Source organism: Clarias gariepinus, chromosome 1 (genome assembly GCF_024256425.1).
Source record: "Clarias gariepinus isolate MV-2021 ecotype Netherlands chromosome 1, CGAR_prim_01v2, whole genome shotgun sequence".
NCBI lineage: Eukaryota > Metazoa > Chordata > Actinopteri > Siluriformes > Clariidae > Clarias > Clarias gariepinus.
Window position 1 is genome coordinate 27,750,880 of NC_071100.1, and position 26,990 is coordinate 27,777,869.

A 26,990-nucleotide genomic window follows, 5' to 3' on the forward strand; every position below is an offset into this window, starting at 1 on the left:
TTTAAACTCCTGTGACCCTACTGGCTTGACTCGGGGTGTTGTGTCTCGAGCTGGTTATGCTGTGAAAGCTCAGACCTGGTTTTGAGTCCTGTGTTATTCTTCCTACACAGCGGCCAGATATGACCTTCCCAGTTACTGTGCTGATTCGTAGACCCAGATTGAATTAACTGTAAAAGGCTGTTTGAATGCATCAGAGAGACTGTGCGCTTACGTAACTTTGTGGGTGTCTTATTAGCACAACTACTTTGCTAGAGTATTAGACAAGAGGCCACCTCCAGTTCTGAAAAATGAGGCCAAAGCTGAAGTGCCAAAATTTACGGCTCTTCTAATGACCACTGGCTCCAAAAGAGAATCAATCCCAGTAGTCTTACATTACAACAAAAACTCATCATCTATACTGCTTTATCCTGTGTACGGGGTCACACGGGACTTGGAGCCTATCCCAAGAGAGCTAGGGTACAAGGCGAGGTACACCCTGGATGGGTGCCAAACCATCGGAGATACACACACTCATTCACACAGTATGGACCATTTTGGGAACGCTAATTAGTTTGGATAATTATTTCTGCATTTTTTTGGATTATGGGTGGAAACCCACCAAGCACGGGGAGAACGTGACCACAGACCTGAGGAAGGAAACAAACTTCGACCCTAGAGGTGCAAGGCAACAGTACTAACCACGAAGCCTTATTATATATTTCTATATCTCATAAGTTAAAATTATCATGTCAAAAAATGATGCACAATTGGGGGTTTTGAGTGACAGCTGCATTGCAGCTGTCAAATCGCTAGCTGTGTGCTTTGTATCACTCATCATAGTTGAAATGTAGTTTAAATGACCCCAAGAAATGTAGGAGTTGACACGGGACAACATGTCCCAAAGCAGTGTTAGCAAATAAACTACATTAGCAACCGTAGCATTTCAGCTTTGCTAAAGCTAAGCTAGTTAGCATGTGGTAACTGAGGTAAGTAGGTGCATTCCAATCTACAGTCGGGCTCACTCCACCCATTTGCCCCATTGTGGATTAACAGCTCCTGCCAAAATGGCGACTACCAAAACTTCCACTTCTTTGGGAAACCCATGTGTGACGTCACAGAGTGTTTTTTTTCCCAGTCCGGTTTAAACCCCTGAAGATAAAGAGAATGGTACTGGAGAGCTGGAGAGTAAGCTTGACTCAGTTTAAATGCTTATTACAACTCTCAGAACATAAAAAGATTTTTTGATGAATAACCTGCTTTATTATTCAGTCTGCTGCTTGTATTGTTTCTAGATGTATTAAATTGAGAGCTCTGTATTGAAGGGTTCGATACACTGTCTTTACACTTATTCTTCGCTTTGCAGAGCTGAAGGGTGTGATAGTTCTAAAGGTGTCAATGAGTTCATCCATCTCTGCTAATGAGTGCATCAGTCTCCGCTAATTCTCCAGCAGAGGAAGTAGCAGTCGTGCAAACAAATGAACCTCTAAATGCTTCTTAGTTTAAGTGTTTTGCAATACTATTGACTCAGGACAATTTTCTAGGACAAGCTTAATGCTGAGACACGTGCCAAAAGGGTTGGGAAATGCTTGTGGGTTTTTTCTTCCCTTCGTAGAGTGCAACATACAACGTGTTTTTGTTTATGTAAGGCCTGAACATCTGCACGTCTGGCTCAACACGACTGACTCATTATGGGGCAATGTGCTTCTTCTCTATAAGGCCGATTCTGTTCCTCTCTCAGCTGGTGTTTGTGTAATATGACTCCTCTCCATCTGTGCCTCCATATTAAAGAGTTGAACAATTGACTGTAATAACACATTGTCAGAGCATATTGGGTACTTTTAGACAGTTCTTCATCTGTATACACTCAAGCAGTGGTTTATTGTTCACCAAGTACAGTATACAGAGCCAAATCCTAGTCCCTTAAGTACTTTTAGTCTGGCTAAAGCAGAACTATACAGTCTAGTGGGTTGGTCCTGGGGTATGCTTAACAATGAATAATGTTTTGGCCTGCCAGTACAAACTGTAACTCTAGTGAATAAAATCAGTGCCAGAATGCGAACACAGCTTTTCCCATCAGATTTTGTTTTTTACGACTCTTCCAGCATCGTATCGCTGGACGTGACTCAAAATGCACGGTAAACGCTCGCCTGGTTGTTTTCCTTCTTTTGCAGAACTACACATCTGATTGTTTTAGCACGAAGCCAGCAGACATACAGTGAACGAACTCACTGTATTGTAAGCGCAGAGACATTCCGGGCCCCTCCCCCATCCACTCAAAATATCCTGCCACGTCTCGGCGTCTCAGCCTGGCAGTGTGGACCAGTAAGGAGAAAATGAAGAATGGAGAAAAGGAAAAGAAAAAGGGGGCACGGTTGGCTTTCTTGCTTTGCTTTGCACGCTTTGCCTTTTTTCTCCTCTTTCATTCTTTGTTTCTTTTTATAGCTCTATCTTCCTCTTGACTCACCCCTTCCACACACACACACACACACACACACACAAACACCCATCGCCTTTGTTTTAAGTCTAACAACTCACACTGAGTGAGGTGATTGCCCACAGATGGTACTGTTTAAGGAGGCAAGGAATGTTATACCCTTTGAGGGTCACTAGGTCATGTCCCGTCACATGACAACCCCCCCCCCCCCCCGCGCCCCCACCCTATATTCCTGTCCCTCTCCAAACTCTCATTCTCTCAGGAACACCTGGCGAGATTCCCCTTCAAACATCTTACGGATGATGTTGATGGATCTAAATCCTGAAAATGAGAATCTTGTTTTGATTAAAAAAAAAAAAAAAAAAAAGATATGTGTGGATGTCATTTTCTCTCTCTCTTTTTTTTCTGTCCCTCTCTCATGGTGGATTGTGCTTACTCAGCTGCTCTTGTCCTTTTTTATGCTAAGCTGATTTATCATGTAATTGCGTGGAATGCTAACATGTTATCAAAATGTGACTCGGTGATCTTTCCTGTGCAGCGCAGAACATATTCACACATCTTCTATCGTCAATCACTCCGGCTCCTAACAGAGCTTGTCAAAACTGCGCATGTGCTCAGTAATCCAGACGGGAATAAAAAGATCAGTCGCTCAAACTTGACTGACAGACCGAACCAGCAAAGCATTCCTTCTGAAGCTTTGTGACTCACAAGAACGTTTCCTAAGTGTGTGTTAAAGATTGGACTTTTGCAGGTTTTTGTTTTCTAAGGGTTTTTTAAGGGTGAGTAAGAAGAAAAGGGAGTAGCCAGGACACTTTGTGCGTATGAGTGTGTGTGTGTGTCATACCATCGATACAGGCACAAAGAAATAAGCTGTTACGTATCCACACCCACATCTGTTAAACGTCTGTTTTTTGTTTGTTTCTTTTTTTTTGAGTCAGTGGGAAGACACTTTGTGTAGGTCCTCATGTTGCCATCTTCTTTTGTTCACTTCTTCAGTTAGAGATAAACACATCCACACCTTGTGCGCGGTGAATGAAGAGTCGAACATCCGGGTTGCGGTTCCCCAGGAGTGGTGCATGTGTGGTCGAAAATTATTTTGCATGTGTTTTTTGTTGGGTTTTTCACACCCACACGTGCTTCCTGCATGCATCTGTTTCCCTCTGTACATTTAAGACTTACCATCAGACTTCGTGTTTCATTGATACATATTCAACTATTAATAGAAAAGCATGAGACGGGAAGGTGATCTTTTTTTTTCGCTTTAAGTAAAATAGGAAGTGGATGGAGTAGTGCTTTAATATCACACAATCACAGAGTAAAGAGGTCCTCTCGGGACATTCATCAATTTGGCGGAGATAAAGCATTACAGGGCAGAGTGGTGGCGGCGGTGGTGAGTCATTTCAAATGGCTGATTGTTGAAGTGCACCTGTTTTTAATGCTGGCAGACGCACAAGCACGCGCACACATTCACATACTCTCTTACACACACACACACAAATGTCCTTGAATCCTTTGTGCAGACGTACATAAACAAAGAAATGAATCTACAAAAGCCCAATGAACAGCATTTTCGGACTTCTTAAGTGCTTCATAACAGCCACACCCTGAAATATTCAGGATAGTAATCAGGAAGTTCTTATCAAGACAGTATTCTCACAACCTCTCTCTCTCTCTCTCTCTCTCTCTCTCTCTGTCTAAGCCAAGCATCCTGCCTTCAAAAATCAACTAGACTTACACACTGTCTTTTTTAAACCATAACATCTCTCTTTCTCTCTCTCATTCCCTCTACCCTTCTCTAATGGTCTTATCATCATCATCATCATCATCATCACCATTAGCAGGAGAAATGTACTAATTACAGCACAGACAGACATGCACACAGACACATGCATAAACCAGTGTCCGTTTAAGCACCATCGCGTGGCTTGAGTTTACACGTTCAAAGAATTACATCAGCGGAGCCGCACTAATTCACAAGCAGGCACTGCCGCCTGCCCAGCATTCGCTTCTTGAAATATTGAGCTCCGGGCCTAGAGTAGAATACGTTTACATCCATTAAAAAGTAAGTGCAACGATAGATACTTACCATTCCAGCTGAATCAAGGAGCAACGCTTGATCCACCAGTGGTGCGTGTAATAGTTAGCCCAAAAGTGAGATGATCAGAAGTGATCAGAATGTAAATCGAGTAGGTAGGCACCATAAATGCTAAATAATATACTTTACATGTATATATGTTTTTTGTTCAGCGGCTTTAAAAAAAAAGAGCAATTACGCACAAGCCTAGCTTGAATATAATACATAGCTATGTCATCTTCTACAGTCATTTATTTTTATTTTTTTTACTTATTTATAAGTTGCACTAGAAAGCACAAAGCCTGCACCAATTAGTGTGTTTGCTCCAGGACTCTTTATTCCATATGTACCATATGCTAATTCAGATGTGTATTTCACTGTAAGTGTTTTATTATTAAAAAGCAGTTGGCTCGCGAAGAGATTTCTGTGAAAGCCTGCCGTCAGAGTTCGGCGTAGGCGGGAAGGCTGCGGTACTGTATGTGTACACATTATCACAACTCTAGTACGGCTTATTAACAAATCAAGTAAAAGCACCTTCGCAAATTAGCAATATCCAGCTGTTTAGGTCGTCTGATTATTGTGACAGTTGTTACCAGGGCTGGAAAATATGACGGTATAATATCAATCCCATGATCTATTGTCACTATTCATGAGCAATTAGCATTGAATGTTTTTAAGCTTTTTTAACATTTTTTATTAAATTGTTTATCTTTTGTCTTATTATCTATAAGGGGCGTTCAGATAAAACCAGAACTTTTAATTGTGAAGAATAACAGAACACAGTTATGGGAGTAATACCTCTTTTATATTTCTCTATATAAGCCCCTGCTACACTACTAATGCACATATCTTAAGTTTTCCCAGTACGCTGGAACTTCACGTCTAAAACGCCGGCCTCCCAGGAACTGCTTTAATGGCCAATACATGTGGAAATGGCTTGGAGTGAGGTCAGGACTGTAAAGTTGATGTGGCAATAACTCCCAGCTGAGATCCTGTAATGTGCAAGTGGTGTTGTGTAATGTTTGCAAGAACGATATGGATGTACAGCATTCTTTAAGACCTTTGCACCATTCAAATGTTTTAACTGTCAAGAAAAGTCTCATCATCGTATTGTGCTTGAAGTGTTCTTTAAATATCATTCATTAGAAATTTCATCACAAGTCCTGGGTTGACTAGAATGCCCCTCTTTAAATTAAATGAATAAAATGGATTTTAATATACGTGTACTACTATTTGCTGGGAGTTGTTTTTAAATAAACCTAAGTAATATCATAATAAAACAATAGCCATATTTATTCATTCATTTATGTCCCATTTGCACAATTATGATTGTCCCTGCTCAGTATTTTTAGATGCATTCAAGGAAAATCGTCGATTGTTTTTGTTAAAATAAATCTAACTGCAGTAACCTTGAGCAGGACAAAGTAGTTATCGATGATGAATAAATAAGCAGGAAACACGTCTCATGGTGGTGTGTGAGCACCATCTTAATGTCCTCACGCCTTCTAATAAGAAGGTAAAAACATGTTTGTTGGGTCCTGAATCCCAGTGCACACCTCTGGTTCATACAGCCAAACCCAGCGAAATGATGGAAGCACTTTTCTGCACCATTCTGAGAACATTCTGACCGTTTCTCTTTGAAGGTTAGGCCTGGGATCGGTGGAAGGGAAGCCGGACTTAAATCGGTGTGATCGCCACAGGACAGCATATGTGGGCAGAAGGCGAAGCACGATACTGTGCTCTTCACAATCCCAGGCTTTGATGCTCTCAGTAGTGAAGGGCTTATTATTGCTATTTTCTTTTCTCCCCTCTGGTTGTGTTTGGTGAGCATGTAGCTGTTTACCCACATGCCTTTGGGAGCTCACACACTCTCTCTGCACTAAGCCAGGGCTAATTGAGGGAGAGTTGCTGAGCTTTTGTGTAGCTGAGAGCATGAGAAATTCAGCTTTAAAATCAGGCAGAGCTGACCACTAAACCAGGGTGTGTAGTGTTTAATTAATTACTCACGCATAGAACGGTGGCTAATATATGGTAGGTTTTTTTTGCATATACTGTAGCAGGTCTCATGATGCTGTTTGTGTTTTGAGTTTTTATATCATTTTAGAAGGTTAGCAGTAGACATTTAAATATTGGAGTAACATATAGGGTGGTTGTGTTGGATATAATACTGAATGCGACATTACATCATTACTACTGTTGTCATTAAGCATGAAAACGTTGGCAATTATTGCAGGTTGTACTTTGCGCCCCAATCCCTCCTCCCCACCGGAGATAGTGCACTATTAGTATTAGGCAAATACAACATCAGGTAAACAACATGTAACATTATTTCCTCTTCAAAAATGTCCCTGAAACTACTGATTCACTCCATAGACGATAATTGGGTTCCTACAGTCGACAAACAACGATTAGGCAATAAACTACCTATCTCTCTTTCCGGTGCATGCTCAATCTTGCACCCACGCTCTCTTATCAAAGAGCCGAGTCTCCTCCCCTGTATAGCTTTTAAATGAAGACGATTAGTCTAACTGTTCTGGAGCTATCAAGGTTTGATTGGAACCTGACAAAAAAACGGGTTTTTCACCTTCATTCGGCACTCTGGTGTCGGTTACATTCTCTGGTTACATACTCAGCTCGTGAATCAGACATGCAGCAACATTTGTTGCTCACATACACACTAACACACATCCACACACACAGAGGAGAAGTGAAAGGCCAGATCTCGGAGACCATTTGGCCCTTAAATAACCCGCCCGAACTGTTCGGTCTGCGTAAACCGATCAATCCATGTGATCCTACTGTACTTCACAATTTCTTAAGCAAAATCATTTCCGTTTGCAATCACAAAAGTAGTCTTTATTAGGACATCAGATCGACGACCAAGCATTATTCACCATCGCTTGAATGATAGTGATCATGGAGTTTGAGCGATTGCTTTGTTCATGTGCCGGGATTTCTTTTATTCTCCGCTACACTTCCTGCCAGCTTCAGACATCTATTCACACCGTCGTGTGATTTCACTCTGTGTCGTTTCAGTGATATTCTTGTATAGCTTCAACTACTTGGAAAGATCGAAAGTGGAAATGCAATTTCATACAACGGAATAAAAATACCCACGGTGGATATAAGACCACTGTGTTCCTGCGAAGGACCTGTGTTCGGTTACAACCATGTATTCAGGAAATGGATATGATCTTTCTCCCAGCGCTCTCACTCAAACACACAGAGAAATACATATATAAATGAGTGGGTTGGTCCAGCTGCCTAACGCTAGTTGTCATTCACTTATTGTAGAATGTCTTGTAATGTATAATTTATTTTCCATTAGTTTTAGCGCTAGTGAATAATGACTAGGGCAGAGGGGGTTGAGGGCATGCCTCCGCTCCAGCCTCTACCAGCTGCACTTATGATGCCTATTTATTTGTCACTTTGGCTGTAAACGGGAACCAGACAGATGCTGCTCAACTGTAGCCAGAAAGCTATCTATTACACTCTTTGCCATGCCAAACACAACCTAGAGACTGCAATTACAACAGCTTGATGCTTGACAGACACACGTGTGTGTGTGTGTGTGTGTGTGTGTGTGTGTGTGTGTGTGTGTGTGTGTGTGTGTGTGTTTAAGAGAGAGAGAGTTCATGACTGCTCTACAGCAGCTAGCAGGGACTTTTAAGAAAAAAAAAGATCTCAGTCCAAGTTTTGAATTCTGGCATTCACATCAGATTGCTCTTACTAACTGTCCTCATGTGGATCTTTTTGGCTCAACAGCGCCACCAGTGTTCCTAAGGAAGACATAAGCATGACATGAAAAAGCAACTGGTTTCTCTCTAATCTGGACTGTAGATTGATGATGTCAGGTGAAACACCCTCTCAGCTTGGTCTACATTTGAGCTGAGATTATTTATTTTCTTTCATTTTTTTCAATTTATTAATATTATTATTATTCATGATTTACATAAACCATAATGTTCCTCTAATAATGGGAATAAAAGCTCAATTGCAAAAAAAAAACCTGCATCATGTGCCTCATCAGGTTTGATCAGAATGAGAGGGGTCGTGTAAACCTTTGATAATCCTTTCAGTGGATTAATATTATCCATGTAAACAGTTGATCTGATCTTTTCTGCCTTGTAATAAAAAATAAAAAAACAGATGTTAACATGTGTAGAAGGAGTTTTCAGGCGGGAAATTTCGCTGAAAACAACACTTTCCCGGTCTTACTTCAAGACCTTCATTCACTGCGTCTCAGGCTGAGGAAGAGGCACTGATAGTCTCAGATTTCACACATAGTAAAGCAGTGGAAGATGAGACTGAATTCTTGTAGAAATTCTCTGACGCAGAAGTCGGGATTGATCAGAAAAGATGTGAGAAAAATATGTTTGTAAAAAATGTGACAACAATATTTGTGCTTGTCAAAAAGATAATATTCAGATTAAACGCACATCTCATCGAATCAACGTCGCATGTGAACATTTAGTTTGGAATCTCGAATCGGAATGATTTCAGTTGGATTAAAGAAATATTTTCCATTTGAACACATTTGATTAGTCAGTACACTAAGTCTCCTGGGATAGGCTCCAGGCCCCCCGCGACCCTGAATACAGGATAAAGCGGTATAGAAGAGGAGTGAGTGTGTGTAAATGAGTGTGTGAGTGTGTGTATGTGCCATGCGATTGATTGGCATCCCAAAAGACTTTGGGCAAGAGGTGGCATACACCCTGGACAGGGTGCCAGTCTATTGCAGGGCACACACACATACCCTCACTCACATGCTCATTTACACACTACTGGCAACTTAGGAACGCCAATCAGTCTAATCTGCAGGTCTTTGGACTGTGGGAGGAAACCCAGCAAGCACAGGGTGCAAACTCCATAAACACAGAGACGGGAATGGAGCCTGGCCGGCAATCGAACCCAGACCCTGGGGATGCAAGGCGACAGTGTTAACCACTACACCACCCTGCCACCTTATTATTACAATAATAATTATTATTATTATACATTTGAAGAGATCCCATGATGAAATGCACTACGAAACCCTAACAGTTGCAATGTAAAGCTACTAAACGTTTTTCCTTTAGATTAGATTTCCTTTCACGTTTAATATCCCGAGCAGGCATGCATGAGAGAAAGGAGGAAGGCGGGTTAATGTGGGGATTAGGCTGCAGATCAGACACTCGCATTTTTTATGCCTTACTCTTGTCATGCCTTATTCCTGACAAGTTCTCAGCTCTCTCTGCCTCCACATCCTGCAGCCTGAATACCATGTGCTTGTCCTTTAGCTTTTTTTCCCCGTTCCTTCCATTCTTGCGTTCTGCAAAAAACGCCAGAAGAAAAGGATAACACTTGTAAAGAGAGGTTTTATTGAGTAAACGGAGGAGCAAGCTAATGCCTGTATACTGTTGTTCCTGAAATAAGGCTTGCCTCCAAAACTCTGACTTGAACGTAATATCTAAGAGAGGTCTAGTAGTCTTGTGCTGTTCTTGCAGGATTAATAAATCACATCGGGGTAATTAAGTAAATCTTTACGGTAATGTCGTTATGCGGCTGCTCATTTCGCATCGAGGAACGAACGCAACCTTGTCCCATACATATTTAAACGTTGGCCTCTTTGTGTCTCTACTACTTTGCCAGCTCACATCTCAAAACCTTGACACACCATTGGATAGAAGCCTTGGTGGCTGGAATTCAATCTCTGATCTGCTGTTTAGCTCAGAGAGCCAGATTTTTTTTTAATTTATTATTTTTTTTTTATCTAATTTAAGCGTATCTCCAAAAATGTGCAAGAGTAACCTTTTTTTCTATAGTGTCTGTATTGCCCTTGGTGTCTAATGAATTTGGCTGAGGAAAGCTGAGAGAGCAAAGCCAGCAAAACATATTATCACTCTAGCTAAGGGCTTCGATGAAAATCACATGGGTTGCTCAGAGACCTCTTTAGATTAGTTTGCAACTTACTTGGCCATCTGCTGGAGAGAAAATATGTTCAACAAGATAGTGAGTGATACAGCTGTTACACCAGAGGAAACAAAGACAGTTAAATATTGGAAATGCTTTCTATGCCACTGTTTTGCATCTGATTTAAACATTTGTCTTTATTGCCTTTGTGTGTGTGTGTGTGTGTGTGTGCGTTTTAGGGAACTTCTGGCTAAAGACTTCACCGCGACTCACTATGAAGACAGCCGGCCAGTTACCTATACAAACAGTCACACTGTAAGTGAGATTTACGCCCTTATCCTCTTCTCTCCTCTTCTCTTTTCTTTCTGTTTTCTTGCTCTACATTCTCTCTCCCAAGGGAATTCATTTCACATGCTAGGCCACATGATGGTATGATGGTTAAGCCCGAAGACAGCATCCCGTGCTCTCACACACGCACGCATTCGCATATCTGCCGCGAATGCTGAATGCACAAAGGGCAACCTACTTTGCTGAAAACACCTTTTCTACTTCCAAAAACCACAGAGTTCAAAGTAGCAGCGACTTTTTGTCACTTTCTATTCCTCAGTCATTTTCGCTGCAGACTGTGCAGTTTTATCCGGGCCAGTTTATTGCACACTTGTGCAGAAAGGTGTGAGGCGCTATCTTCCTGTTGAATGCCGGCGAGGTGCGAACTGCCAGATTCAATTAAGATGAGAAAATAATGCAAAGTGCCTCGCACATCATGCGCACATCCTGTCTCGCTTCCAGTGCAAAGGTCTCAGCACAGCACAAACAGTCTGATCATTTAGATTCCTCGCTACGGTTATTCAACTGATCCAACGGTACCATATTGCAGTAGAAAAACGTGCAATATACTGTATATTGCTCTATTTGTAATGTACCACTCGGACAATGTAGTATACTGTAATATAAAATAAGCATATTGCAATTTTTCTTAAGCAAAATATTCAGCCCTATGTTTCACCCTTTGCTGTGAATAGTTTGATGCTGCACAAGGATTTAAAAAAAATGGAAAGAACTTATTAACACATCAACCCAAAGCGTCAACCACATAATGGGTGAAATTTAGACACCCATATATATATTGTTTTTTTGGTTTTATCTTAAAGAACCCTGAATCATACAAAGGCACCTGTAATAAATTACGTTTTCTATTTGGTTCTGTGGTCAAGTTTGTGCTTAAAAACCAAAAAAAATTATAATTAATACCAGAATTAGCTGCCTCGAATCACAAGCTGATTAAGATTACTGACTATAAATCCATCATTCATTTAGCAAGAAAACAAGAAATGTAGGAAAACATTAGCTAAGGTAAACTACCGCCTACATTATTCATAGTCTAGCAAATATTTAATTACACAGACTAGACTTGTGGTGTTTAAAAGTGTGCTAAATAGAATATAAAGACTTTCCGTTCAAAAGACAAACATAATACATAATAGAAAAGCTTTCCAGCAGAATCTCTAACGTTCTAAGATCTTCTCAAAGACTGTAGGTGTAATTAAGTTGCGACTTTGTCAGTCAACCTAAACACAACAATGGACCAATGTTGTTTTTAAAAGTCAGGATTCCTTTGATAAAATGACTTTGGGTTGCGGAGTTGCCAATTGAACCTCAATAAACAGAATATCACTCTTTATTTATAGCATTCATGTTGCTCAACGTCCATTCACACAACGGCCCATTTTAAAGAAAGCCAAGCAGCACACCTGTATATCCATGATGTCCTCGTACTGTCAGTGCCAGGGTTTCTTTTTTCTCCCTTTGTTTTTCATCTGTTTCCTGAATTAAAGCTTTGATAAATTGCAGTTGTCTAGCGTTTTTTTGAATGAAGGAGTTATTATATGCCTCTCATTGTTTGACAAAGTAATAAATAATGTGCATTTACCGGCCTCAACAGCAGGTTCCCTGATGGATTAGTGACTGGCGTCCAGCGCACTTACAGCCTCGGCCTGTGTCTGAGTCCTGGTCAAGGAACCGACTAAGTGGCTGGGAATATAATAAAAAACAAAACAAAACATAAAAACAGCACTATAAGAATGTATTTCATGGATGTATTTCAGTTAAGAAGTGTAAATAAATGCTATCATGGGGTTGAGGCCATTTGTAATATTATTCCAGTGTGTATTGCAACAGTATATAATCAAAACCGTTCAGCTTGATACAAACAGCATCCTAAAGTTTTTCACAACCAAAAAATTCCTACCGTGTCAAATCCAGACTTAAATACATAAATGAAATTATTTTGTTAAACTAAACTACCAGAGTCATCCTAACTGATTGAACATTAGTTAACAGTCTGTAAACACCCCCATTGCACGGTCACGCCCCCCTATTCAGCAGAAGTGTTCCTTTCAATATGAAATATTAATGAAAAAGTCACACATCAAAGAAAATCGATGGAATGTGAATCTTTCACTTAGCAGATTATACTGTTATGCCACAGTCACTCACGATCAGAACCGAGATGCGAATGTCAGGTGCGGTTATTAAAGACTGTTTGAAGCTCCCCTAATTCGCTGGCATAAATCAAGACAGGAAGTGAATGCTGCACCTTTGGCAGTCATTATTTCATATCGAGTGTCTTCCTGAGTACAGCTCTGTCTCTTTATTAGGAAACATCTGCTTCAGCTGTTACAGGAAGCTGGGGAGGAATCGCAGCTGCTAATTTCAGTCTCTCTTTCAGTGCTAGCCACTGCCCGTCCTTTCTAAAAGGTCTTGGTCTCATTTTAAAAAAGAGAAAGAAATATCACCCACATGAAACATGTGGTACTTCCAATTTAGTGCCACTAATTGGGATATGTCGCCGAATCATTTTGAGCGTGTCAGCGGGGTGACTTTAAAAAGACAGACAAAGAGTTTATGAGGCAGACGCAACAGCTGCGACAGTCCGTGATTTATCCAAACTGTAAGTCAAACAGAAAATAATCATGCCGCATGGTTATGTGCTGTGGCTGCATCTAAGCCTACAAAGCCCAAAGCAATTCCATGTGTTCAAATCTCACTCGATTTTCAATTAGCTAATATGATACTAAACTACCCAAGTAATTTGCTTTCTAATTCAGCAGCTTTTGCACAAAAGAACGTAATGAAGAAACCCGGAATTGTGCCTTAACTACATTAACATTTTAAGCATTTTTTCTTTTAGATACACAGTCTATGCTATAGATGAAGAAAAGATTTATCCAGCACCTAGGCAAGGAAATTGGAAGTTTGATATCATCTTTTTCCGCTACCGTTCTGTGCTTCACCACACACACTGTTACTGACTCTTCAGAGTCTGTGACCTTGTGCTTATAGCTGTCAGACACTTAACCACTGCAGCTTTACATAAAAGCCTCTTTTGTCAACACTGTTTGTTTTTCTGCTACAATGTCACATATTTTTTTTCCCCATATAAATTTTTCTTTAGACATAAAAATATAGCTATTACGCAGCAGCATGGTAGTGCAGTTACCTCGAACCTTCAGGGTTCTGCCTCAGGTCTGAGTGTGTGGAGTTTGCTTGTTCTCACCCTTTTTCCTTCGTGTACTCTGGTTTCCTCCCAGTGCTTTAAGGAGGTAAAGTGTGTAAACTGCTGTGGACTGGCACCCTGTTCCCTTTGAAAAGCTCCACTCGATGCTGCATGAAAACGCTATGGGAACATCTTTTTGTGTTGCTGGTTGTGAAGCATGTGTGTATCAAACACGCAAAACTTTGGCTCGTTCAGGTGACGTCATATGATAAAGTGCACCTACAGGTTATAAATAGGAGTGAACCGGAAACATTCCTCAGATCTTTTTGTCTTCAGGACTGCTTTGTGTTTGCATGTGTGTGTACAAGCAAAATTAAGAAAAGTTCAACTCACTGAGTTTCAAGCGAGATGTGTGCCTCCGTGTGATAAACTTCTTTCAGAGGGCAATCTCCAGACTTTCTGTTTCGAGTGTTTGGGGGGAAAATCACGCTCTCCTCGGGCTTCAGGGAGAGTGTGAGTGAGAGTTTCGGGCAACACCGGTCTCCAACGAAATGTAAGTTCTTCTGTCATTTCCTGCCATGTTTTAGGAATGCCGAACATCTAACACCCCCCGTCTAACCGAGCTGCCAAAACTTGTGCCCCTTTCAGAGAAACTGGCAGCGTGGAAGCTACTGCCAGGTATATCTCCTTGGGTGGTACTAAGCACTGTAGAGAGAGGCTACAGGATTCAGTTCGCACATCGCCCTCCGTGTTTCACAGGGCGCATATGCTGACTCTGGAATTAAAGACGTTGCTAGGAAAAGGGGCCATAGAAGACGTTTCCCTACCAGACAAAGTGTCAGGCTACTACAGTCGGTATAAAAACGGGGAGCTGCATCCAATTTTAGATTCAGCGGGGCTGAACCGCTATCTGAAAAATTACAGGTTCAAAATTTTGACTGTCAAAGTGATTGTTTCCTAAATCCAACCAAAGGATTGGTTTGTGACAATCGATCTGAGCAATTCATACTTTCATATAGAAATATTGCCACAACACAGGAAGTTCCTGAGGGTCGCTTTCGGGGGCGAAGCTTACCAGTATCGACTCCTTCCATTTGGTCTAGCTCTCTCACCCTGCACATACACAAAATGCATGGATACAGTTCTTCACGACTCCAGGGCATTCGTGTTTTGAATTACATAGATGACTGGCTGATTCTGGCTCAGTCTCAGGAGCTAGCACTTCGACACTGGTTTCTGACTTTGGGCCCCACTCTTGCTTCGTCTTGTCGCCGCAAGATGCTAACGACAGACGCTTCTCTCACGGGCTAGGGTGAGGTTTTAGATGGCCTTCCAGCCCAAGGGAGCTGGAGAGGTCATTTTCTCGCGTGGCACATTAATTGCCTCGAAATGATGGCTCTATTTCTGGCCCTGAAGCACTTCCTTCAGCAGTTGAGAGGCTACCATGTCCTAGTGCGGGTGGACAACACTACGGTAGTTTCGTATATAAATCGCCAGGGCGGACTCCGGGTGAGTAAAATCTGGGAAAGATTTTATGTAGCAGAGGTGGACCTTTTTACATTTTACTACTCTTCCCTGGGTCTGGACGCCATGGCCCATACGTGGCCCAGATTACGCCTTTATGCGTCTCCCTCGATAGCTCTGTTCTTGGGAGTCCTGGCGAGGATCCGTCAACAGGGTTTGCGCCTCTTATTGATAGCAGCCCATTGGCCGAGTGTGGTTCTTGGATCTAATATCTCTCCTCGACGGCTCACAGTGGTTGATTCCAGTGAGGAGGGATCTTCCGTCTCAGGCGCAGGGGACAGTATTTTATCCCCGGCCCAAGCTTTGGAACCTTCACGTCTGGCCCCTGAAGGAGACCAGTTAAGAAATGCTGGTCTTCCAGCCAGTGTAATTGAAACTATACTAAGTGCTAAGGCTCCCTCAAATAGAAGAACTTATGCCCTCAAATGGAGTGTATTAAAAAAATGGTGCATGGCAAAACATGTTCACTGCAGAATTGTTTCAGTGCTGGGGTTGCAAGAAAAGTTGTCCTCTGGCTTATTCCCTAGTACTCTCAGAACGTACGTAGACGCTATTTCGGCTTGTCATGTTCTGATCGACAGGGTTTCTGTGGGAAAGCACCCTTTAGTTGCCCGTTTTTTTTTCGTGGAGCTAAACGGTTGAGGCTGCCCACTAGAGCGACGGTCCCTTCCTGGGACTTAGCTGTTGTGCTCGAAGGTCTGTTTGACACCCCTGTCAAACCACTAGAATCAGTGCCCGCCAGGCTTCTGACTCCCAAGATGTTTTTTTTCTTATGGCCATTACTTTAAAGAGAATTGGAGATCTGCAGGCTTTGTCAGTCTCCCCATCCTGCCTAGACTTTGCCCCTGGGCTAGTCAAACTATTCTGCATCCTCACCTGAACTTCCTTCAAAAAGTTCCATTCTCAACCATGCACCCAGTTGTTCTCGAAGCATTCCCTCCTCCGCCTTTTACAGCTCCGAAACAGGAAAGACTTCACTTACTGTGTCCAGTACGTGCTCTTCAGATTTACTTCCACTAGCCAGTGGTGTAAGTCAGAGCAGCTTTTCATATGCTACGGAGGCCGCAACCGGGGGGCGGCCGCCACTAGACAAATGCTGTCACATTGGGTGAGAGATGCTATTGCCCTAGCCTACGAGGCGCGTGGTCACACTTTGCCTCTAGGAATGAGGGCTCATTTGACCAGGGGGATTGCCTCATCTATTGCGCTGGCAAGAGGTATCCCCTTGCAGCAAGTGTTTGGTGCGGCAGGCTGGTTCTCTTTACCCACATTTGTTAGATTCTATAGTTTGGATGTTCATGCTACTCTGGGTTCACAGGTCCTCGAGTCAGCCTCCCAGAGGTAGGTCTGAGATCTCCTTGGCTATTGTGCACACACGCAACACAGTGGGTCCAGACACTTGCAGTCCAGCAGCGTTGGTATTCTCGTTCCCATAGCGTTTTCATGCAGCATTGAGTGTAGCTTTTGTAAGGGAACGCTTCGGTTACTTTGCTGTAACCCTGTTCCCTGAAAAAGCGGGAACGAGATGCTGTGCTCCAATGCTGTACTGCTTGTGTGACTGGACGTCCTTTCAGACAAAATTGATCTGAGGATGTTTCCGGTTCACTTCTATTTATAACCTGCAGGTGCACTTAATCATTATAAGCCGAGATTTGGCGTGTTTGATACACATATGCTTTACAACCGGCAACACAAAAAGATGTTTCTATCTCTAAACTCGAATATCATAAGTGCGGCAGAGGTAAAGCTATCATATAAGGTATTATATAAGGTAAACGTACTATATGGCTACTGTGTCAAAATGTCAAATCAATCAAATATCCGCTTAAATGAAAGTCAAGAAGTAGCTTCAGTTTTATCATAGGCTAATCAATTATTTGTACATTTGTGAACACAAACGTTTATTTATCTTATTATATATTTATTAAATATTCCTTTCAGACAAAATTATATTCGGTTTCAGTAATACTTGAGTAGAGTTCAAATCTTTCACAGTAAAGTGAAGTCAGGAAGGACTGCTATTCCAAGTGTGTTCCAACCCTCAGCTTGAATCCTTTAAGAATCATTTTCGATTAAAAGTGCACCTGCAGTCAGTGCCGGACATGCGGCATTAACCTGCCGCGCGCGCTCAAGCCGCTGCAGAATAGCCAATGAGATTGTCAGCAGCGGCGATTGTCAGCCCTTGTCTCCAGTGACAATTGATTTGTGTGTCCGCTGTGCATGAGTGTCCCGCCTTGCTTCCTCTCTGTTCAAATAAATGAGCTAATTTCACGGTCTAATCGTTTGACTGAGCCCTTTAAATAGTCCGAGACTGACGCTTACGCACAATCTGGACGTGGTTCAGAAAATTAAGGTGCTACCATTATTTCCCAAATGTTGGAAGGAGACTCAAGAGGATGATTATTAAAATGGATTTTACCTAAAAGGGTCAAAGGACGATGCTTTGACTTTGGAGTCAGTATAAGCATGCCCGTGGAAAAACAAAGGTTGAAAATCCTGTTTGATTTGTGAATCGTACAAGAGGGCTGCCTTTAAGCAGGAGAACGCCAAACTGTCCCATATGCTGTTCCTGTTCGCAATTCACAGTGCTGTCTTTTTTTTCCCTGACTCTATGTACCTTTCTCTCTCCCTCTCTTTAGGATTACCATTGCTTTTATCATGGAAGTGTTAAGGACCATTCTTCTTCCTGGGTTGCTCTAAGTACATGTTCTGGAGTGAGGTATGAGCTTTATGCTTTATGTAACTAAAACATCTAAGGTCAAAACAAAGCCACGACGAGTTCTGTTTATTTAGTGGTAACTAACGCTAGCTAATGGAATAGAAAATGCTCTCACTTGATGCGTTGCTGTATTGTTTGAGAAATATGTGCTTTAAAGTCAGTCATGTGAATCAAAAATAAATGTAGAAACCTCCATTTAGACTCAGATAAGAACGTTTTAATGCACTCTGCCTGATATGGTTACATGCTGAGATGTTTAGGCCTGATTTAAACTCATGAGAGCTCACCGCCCTCATTTGATCCCAACTTCATACAGTATACGAATTCTGCAAGTAGTCTGGATCAGGTTTGCACGTTCTCCTCATGCTTGGTGGGTTTCCTCTGGATTCTCTGGTTGTCACAGTCCAAAGCCATGCAGATTATCCTAACTGGCGTTTTAAATGTGTGTGAGGATCTGTGAATGGATCGGCATGTAAAGCTGCTTTCAACAATGACCATTGTTAAAAGCGCTATACACGTAAAATTACATTCAATTTACTGTATAAGATAAGCGGTATAGAAAATGAATGAAATGATGTGTAAGATCCTCATTGGCCATACCACTTTATCCTGTATTCAGGGTCGCGGGGGGCCTGAAGCCTATCCCAGGAGACTTAGGGCACGAGGCGTGGTACACCCTGGACAGGGTGCCAGTGCATCGCAGGGCACACACACATACACACATTCACACACTATGGGCAATTTGGGACCACCAATTAGCCTAATCTGCATGCCTTTGGACTGTGGTACTTAAAGGAAACTCACCAAGCACAGAGAGACGGGAATCGAGTCTGGTCGGGAATTGAACCTGGACCCTGGAGGTGCAAGGCGACAGTGCTAACCACTGTTGGCTTTTATTCTTTTGACAGATTTCTTCCTGTCTGAAAACACCGGGAGAGTTCAATAGTTATCAGGCGCCCATACACATAGTGAGGAGAAATTACAAGTTATACAATATTCCAGTGCAGGTCTCAGGAGGTTAATGTAAAATTACATTTTGAATAAATAAATTTATTCTTCAGCTATGTTCTGGAGCTTAAGTGAAAATGTCATTTTTATATAAATCACCTTGAATCAAGTCATAAACTGTGTATGAGCCAGTGTTTGAGGAAGCATCTAGAGAGATGAACCTCTGTAGCAGACCTGGTTTAATACTGTATACTGTATGCATGTATCATCAGGTTGAAAGTGCTGAAATGTCTACAGTAGGAACACACCGTTTCAGTTCACAGTGATGAAAGACACCAAGCTAGTCATTAATCATCAGACATTTGCTGTGATCCCAACAATTTTCAGACTATTAGGACATGCTTGATAGTCATATCAGAATGACAGTGTTATTAAGTGCCAACCCCAGGAGTCTGTCTCTCCAGATATTGCTAAGTGTTTGTTCGAATTATAAATAGATAAAGTAATAACAGATTATGTCAAAGCCTTTGGTGGAAAAAAACGTGTAAGCTCTACAGAATTTCCTCATAAAAATGTTTAAGGATTCTCGCTGCGGTGGTGTGTGTGTTTTTTTCCTTCTTTTTCTGTCACACCATTGACAGTGCTGCAGTATAGAATGATCAGCATGTGTTAAATTGAATCCCTGTGACAGTGACAAGGAGCTTGAAAAAATTCCTAGCATATATTGCGAGCATGTTTTTTATATTATTTTTCTAAAACAGGAGTATGTTTAAAGACATAATAAGGTCACGCCAGGGCGATTCACAGTGAAGCAGAACTTCCCCAAGGCCTCAGCGATCAGGATGTACATCACGCACATATTCAGAATAATTCTGCACTTTTTTTGTGGCTTTGGCAGCTGCTTAAGGAGAGCAGCTGCCGTTCTAGTAATAAGTTTAAGCCTTGAAGCGTAAACAGAAATTGTCTACAATAAATAGCAAACAATAGATTCGCAGAATGCTAAAAAGAACAGAATGTTTTTTTTCTTTAGATATATAAAAGTCCATGTTTAATTATTTTAGCATGTAATACACCCACCCTCATAGCACTTAACTGTTTTTTTTCCCAACTTTTTTATTTTATACAATGACATTTCTTTACGTCTTTATTTATAATTGACTGACTGGTCTTATAAGGGTGAGTCAAAAATCATCCGAACTCTGGCTGTAGAATTTATTATAATTAACTTTTAGAAAAGACAAATACATCATTTGTGACATAATGTCCATGCTTTTTAATACACTTTGTCCATCTGTCAACAAGCTTTTTGAATTTGTATTCCCTCATTGAAAAATGTTTTATACTGAGCTGCGATCCACGAATGCACTGCTGTCTTCACTTCTTCATCAGAAGTGAATCTTCGTCCTCGTCGGGCTGCGGTCAGAGGACCGAACATGTAAAAGCCTGATTGAGAAAGATCAGGACTATAGATAGAACGCTTTAACGCTTCAAAACGATTTCGACAGTGTGAACGAAAGTGTGCACATGTGCAATGTACTGCAAGATCACAATGTCCTTAGGCTGAAGATTAGGCTTTAGCTTTTCAATAAGCCTCTCATTATAAAGATCGGTAATTGTTGAACTTTGTTCCTGATAATGTTCCAATACTGGCCCTTGAGAATCCCAGAAAACTGGAAGCATAAATTTTCCAGCTGATGGTTGACTTTTGAACTTTTTCTCAGTGGACGATCAAGGACGTTTCCGTTTCATACTCTGCTGTTTGCTCTCAGGCTCATAGGGATAAATCCATGTCTCGTCACCGGTAATGATACTCTTTAAGAAACTTTTACCTTCCTTAGAGTATCGGCCCAAATTTTGGTTGCTTATATCCAAACACTTTGTCATCCTTAAACCACATAAAAAAACGAATTACTGAACACTTTTATGCGAATCATAAGTGGGGCATCCGTTATTGCTCACATCACAGTTACAAATGAACTGATGTAACGTGTTCACACCTGCACAGCGGTGACTGGGGAGGTCGTAGCCTTGAACGGAAAGCGCTGATCAGACAGTGCGGCCAACAGAAGTTTTAATATAACCAGAGTTTAAATCGTTTTTGACTCTCCCTATTATTATTTGCCTTCATGTATGGATTTGTGTTGGCTTTCTGTGTGCATTTTAATGATAGCTATGTAATACATTTGGTATACATACAGTATTTAAATGATAAATACTGTATGTATACCAAATGCGTGATTCGGAGCTGTTTAGTCAGTGGATACACAATTATTTTTTTTCTGCAAATGTACACACACTCCAGGGCTCTCGTTGGATTCCAACGGCTTCCCGACAGGATTTTAATGAACAGCAGAATTCTTTTGTAAATGCTCCAACGAGCGATTTAAATTTGTCCGTACCCAAGCTTGACAAATGAGACCCATTGTTGCTATAGTTCATGGGTGTTTTAAAGTGGCTTTTTCCATGATTAGAAAAGACCAGCGACCATTACAGTACAGCCTGCGTCACTCATGGCCAAGCACTTGCCCTCATGTCAGACAAAAGACTCACTTTTTACAATGTCCCTTATCACAACGTGTGTGTGTGTGTGTGTGTGTGTGTGTGTGTGTGTGTGTGTGTACAATTACGGCAGTCCTAACAGGGCTACTAGTTACTGGACTTTTAATTACAGTTATTTAGTATGAAGGCAAAAAAGTCTTAGAGCCTCCCTGAGCCCTCTGCTGATGTTTAATTTAAAACAAACCAAAAAAAGGCTATGCAAATGATATTCAGTGATGTCTGTTGTAAAAGAGTGCTGTCTGTCTTTGACATGGATTTTTTTTGATGCTCTGTTCCTAATTCCTTTCTCAGGGGCCTTATTGCACTGAACTCCAATGACACCTACTACTTGGAGCCAGTAGAAGGGCAGGAGGTTCTTCACCACATCTTCTATCACACAGACGACTTGCCAATTAAAGGTGGTACATGTGGACATGGGCATGAAACTGGACATAAAGGCCTTCTCAGCGGTTTTCTTAAACCTTTGCATCAAAGGGTCAGTTAGTAAACACAGTGTTTTTATAAAACGTGTAGTATTATGTTATTACATAGCAAAAAATATGTCTAAGCGTGTAACAATATTTTAAATAAATGCCATATTTTAAACCTCCTGGATGTCAGTGGTTAAGATGTTGGACAACTAATAGCCCAGGTTCAAATCCCAGCATCACCAAATTGCCACTGTTGAGCCCTTGAGCAAGGCCCTTAACTGCTCAGATAGAAGGATGAGATAAAAATTAAAATTGCTGTGGATGAGGGCATCTGCCAAATGCTGTAAATGTAGTATACACTTTTGTTTTTTATAAGCATCTGATGCATTCAAACTTAATCACTGTCTTTAAACAAGAGGACATTCAAAAGAAGAATTATACCTAATGGTCCTCACGCAAGATCTGTAAATGTGTGTGTGTGTATATACTGTATATATATATATATATATAGCTGGGAGTAAATGTATGTCCTCATATGAGGTCATTCAGGTCTGAAGGTTAGTCTTTAGGATTATCTAGAGTGTATTTCAGATTTTTGGTCACTGTGTTACTACGGTAAGTCTAAGCTTTAAAATCTCTTTTTATATTGGCAGATGAATTTGTTCTTTATAGAAATAACTCGCTGAAAATAACACAGCCTACTGCCAACAGAGCACGGAATTCAATTGAATTCATTAACAATATCAACAAATAAGCTTAATAATTTTTGACATAAGACATGAAATATTTGAAAAGTTAAATATGATTTTTTTTTTCTGGAATTTTTTTTTCAAAGCGATTACAGTATATAAAAAATAGAAAAAATTGTTTTATAGGAAACTAATTTACTGTCTGGTAGTGATGTCATTACTACCCTGATGTCGATTATTTTCCCAAAGCAGCATGTCTCGAAGTATTTCATTCTTCTTATAGAACAGCAATTTGACTTTGACCATATTTATTATCGAAATTGGCAAATCACAATTTTGTTTATCCATGAAATACGTCCCTGCTTACTTCAGTGTTTTGGCACTGGAGACTCCTTCCAAAAATACTAAATCAGTGTCTCCTAATTGAAAACTTCACTATTTTAACAACTGTACATGCCTATTTTTAATCCTTTTGATCCATTTCTTGAGCATATATCATGCAAGTCCCAGGGTTACTATAGAAACAATAACATACCAGAATTAGCACTTTCTTTCCCCAAGCAGCACTACTGTCAGAGCTACTGTTAAAGAAATGAATCTACACCCTCCTAGAATTAGAATTAAGGAGTCAACAGCTCTTTTATACAAATACACATGTAACAAGATAAGTGCTTACCTAACTTCAATTTATAATCATGTTTTTTCCATGTTTTTAGGGGCTTTGAGTATGCTCTACAGGCTGGACACGCTCATATGCGCTCACACATACTGTTTAGGCAGAGTCTTGCAAGCAAATATGGGAAAAACAGCAATTTCATGACAAAACCCCAAAGCATTCAATTGCGCAGAAAGCTTATCTCAACATAATGCATCTGCGAGACTCTTTAGACTCATAACAATGAGTCATTTTATCATTATCAAAGTAAGAGCTTGATCTCTTCTGCCTGCTGTGGGACTTCAATTGTACGTAATATAGGCAAAGATATCCCCCCCTCACACACACACACACACACACACACACACACAGCCAAATACTCTGTGCTGCCATGGTTATGTCATTCCTTGAATAGAAGCTGCCCATGTACCACAAAATTTTCTGTTTTGGTAAAAAGACGAACCACCTGCCTAACAACTCCTAGTTCATTTTCTACTAACTTAGGCAGGGAGGGAAAACTTATGCACTCTCATGCGTTCGAGCAGTTAAACCCAATTGAACCATTAAAACCGACGAAGAGCCTGAGGGGTTATTGATAGGTGTAAGACTTAATCTCCTCACATCTGTTATGTGTTTGTCCTTTTTGGGCAGCTTAGACACTAATCCCATCTCCTGTTAGGGAAGCTAAAGCTCTTGATGTGTGTGTATCTGCGAAGCAACACAGGGTTGTACATAAGCAAATAAGCTGAATGGACCCGTTGTCTTTGTCTTCATTAGCAGCTCATCAAAATGGCTTAGTTTTACCATATTCAATCCAATTTTTAATATCATATAAAGTCATTTATGCCCTGTTGAGAAAAGCAAATATGACATTATGATGAAGACGTTTTAAGTTAATGAACAGTGCTTTGATCTGATGGCTTAGTGGAACCACAGGAAAGCAATATCTCATTTGGAAAGCCTGATTATTTATTTTTTTTAAACAAAACGCTGATATTCTGCGATGTTGATGAGAAAATAAAAACGATATCTGGCCGTGAATGCTGAACGCCTTAGAGCCGCGGCATACGCGGTGAAGCCATTGATGTAAATCATTCCTGACTGGATCCTGCTCGTAAATAAAATCAGTTTTGATTTTAATGCCTATTCGAGAAGCTTAATCAAAATGTACTCCCATATTTGGAGCTCGAATTAGTGACTCACACATGCAAATCAGGCTAATTGCATCTTTCAGCGCGCTCTTATGAAAGACAGATTTTTAGAGAACCAGCTCCATTTCGCGCTCCCTTAAATAAGTAGCTGCGACTGACTTAATGAGGCTTCGAGATGAGTGGACACTTTTTTTTGGATATCTCAGTGAAAACACACTTGTCTCCACAATGCTGTGGGAGGGCAGGACAGGAGCGATGATTAACGGAGAAAAGCGCACATTGGCAATAAAAATGAGCTTGTGTATTGGAATGCTGCAGAGAATATGCAGCGCGCCATATGTAGGCTTTAATATTGATCATCTTTCTGTGACAATTGTCCTTCTGTTGTCCAAGGTTGTCCTGCATTCACGTCAATTAGTTCTCAAAATTCAGGGACACTCATGAATACAATTATACATCTTCTGTATGAATAGTATTTATTATTTATATATGCACATTGATTGCTCAGTGGTAGGTTTCTCGCCAAGTGAAAGCCCCGGGTTCAATTCAGAGCCACCGGATGCATTGCCGGTCGCATACCCGGATAAAATGGGAGGGTTGCGTCAGGACGGGCAATCCTGTGCCAAGTGTTTCGCTGAAAACCCATTTAAATCTTGTCAGATTATCGTTAGTGTGATATTTAACATTTACAGTACAGTGTAGTAGTCTTGAGCCACCCATTATTTCTTCAAATTAAATTATGTAGATCACCACAAAAACAAGAATTTATTATTATTATTATTATTATTATTATTATAAGTCTTTTCTAATACTGTAGTTTATTTCCAACGACAATTTCATGGCGAATAGAACATAAATGTAAGATCCCTTAATTTAATAGAGAAAAAGTTAGGGAACTAACTGATGAAAGTTTGATCTTACGGTCAGCGTATGCAGTAGAATAATATGGTGGTCATGGTCGCTGCGGTGGTGGTGCGAATATGAATTTCTGAAATTGATACATTTTCTCTTGCTGTAGGCGATGCATGCTTTCTCTTCGAATGCGGTAATTATATGTGGCCGTAGGCCGGTCACTGCATTAAACCCAAGGAGTTTCAGCCACTTTAAAAAAAGTTTTATGAACATAGTAATGTATCTTAAAATGCCATGGTGTATAAAGTCAAATGTTTGCAAGTACGAGAGGTAACTATTTTAACCTTGAATACTTTCACTTCCGCAGGTGAAACGAAATGCCTGGGGCACTACCAAGTACATGGAGCTTTATATAGTCGCTGACAACACGCTGGTAAGCCCCTGATCTCTCTGCACCCACAGCTACTGTAATTAAAGCTTATGCTGTAAAAATGCTATGCAGATTTCACACCCAGTGTTCGGCAACACATAACTCTAAAGCTTAGGATGCGAGGAAAACAAAGCAAACAGGTATTATAACTAAATGTGCTATTAGTAAGGGCCTTGGCTTTGACCTGCGGCTGGGTGGGTATTGTTACAAGATGTTCAACGCTAGTATCAAAACTTGACTTTTATTACAGTACACGTTACTGTACATACTGTACATTTGCACATTTGAAATCGTTCCAAATTATGAAAAATATAGATTTTTTTTCCCCTTCAACTTTAATTTAGTTGGAATTTCTTCACTTAAAGCAGTTTTGCAACATAAAAATAAACCCGTTTACCCATCTGTTAAACGTTGTGGAAGTTCACACTTCACAAGAGCTAATTCAAACGTTCAAATGAACAAGTTCACATTCACAGCTCAACTGGAACTGAGATTACACAAAAATCAATTAGTTAATAATGACCTAGTTTTTTTTTTTACAAGGTACCCTGAGTAGCGCGCTGTTTCACGTCACTAGGGGCTTCTGATCCTTGTGTGATTCTCTTCATCACTGACTTGTCTGAGTAAAGAGAGAGAGAAAGAGACAGAAGGAGATGATCTTTCTTCAGCTCAAAGAATATGAAACGCTCAGTTTACCGTTTGAGTGCGCTCAATGAACGGTGGACTGTTCGCGCATTCAAGCCAACATATTCCGCTAATACCAATTAATAAAAATGTATAAAAGCCAGAAGAGACCTGGAGACCTTCATATTACCAGATGGTAGCTGAAGCTTCTGGAGCTCTTATCAAAAACAGTTCTGTGTTGATTAGCTCCTTCTGGATGTAAGTTAAAGCAAACGTTTGTAAAATTTAGTTCGAATTTCTAAAGTTAGGTGAAGATTTCAGGTTAAGTCACCAAACATTCTCTCCCAAACTCCCAGTCATAGCACAATATTCATTAATAGCAGAGCAGGGGGAATCCAGACGAGATTTTATTTAAGCTTTATTTTTGTTATCCAAACTTAAACTATTAGAGGAAGAAGGCTGTGGTTTGTTCCTCTTGTCATCTAATATGAAGCACCTTTCCGCTATTAAATTCCACACACAATCGGGTGTGTCATTACTGTCGGCGTGTTGAA

At 40.7% G+C, this 26,990-nt stretch overlaps 1 protein-coding gene across 1 annotated transcript in view; it reads left to right on the forward strand.

Moving 5' to 3' along the window:
- Positions 1 to 26,990, forward strand: part of adam19a (ADAM metallopeptidase domain 19a) — an 87,916-nt gene that overhangs the window by 39,998 nt on the left and 20,928 nt on the right. Inside the window, exons 4-7 of the mRNA XM_053513767.1 lie at positions 10,619 to 10,694; positions 18,039 to 18,118; positions 21,917 to 22,100; positions 25,750 to 25,815. Coding sequence (XP_053369742.1) covers positions 10,619 to 10,694; positions 18,039 to 18,118; positions 21,917 to 22,100; positions 25,750 to 25,815 — 406 coding nt within the window. The remainder of the gene's footprint in view (positions 1 to 10,618; positions 10,695 to 18,038; positions 18,119 to 21,916; positions 22,101 to 25,749; positions 25,816 to 26,990) is intronic.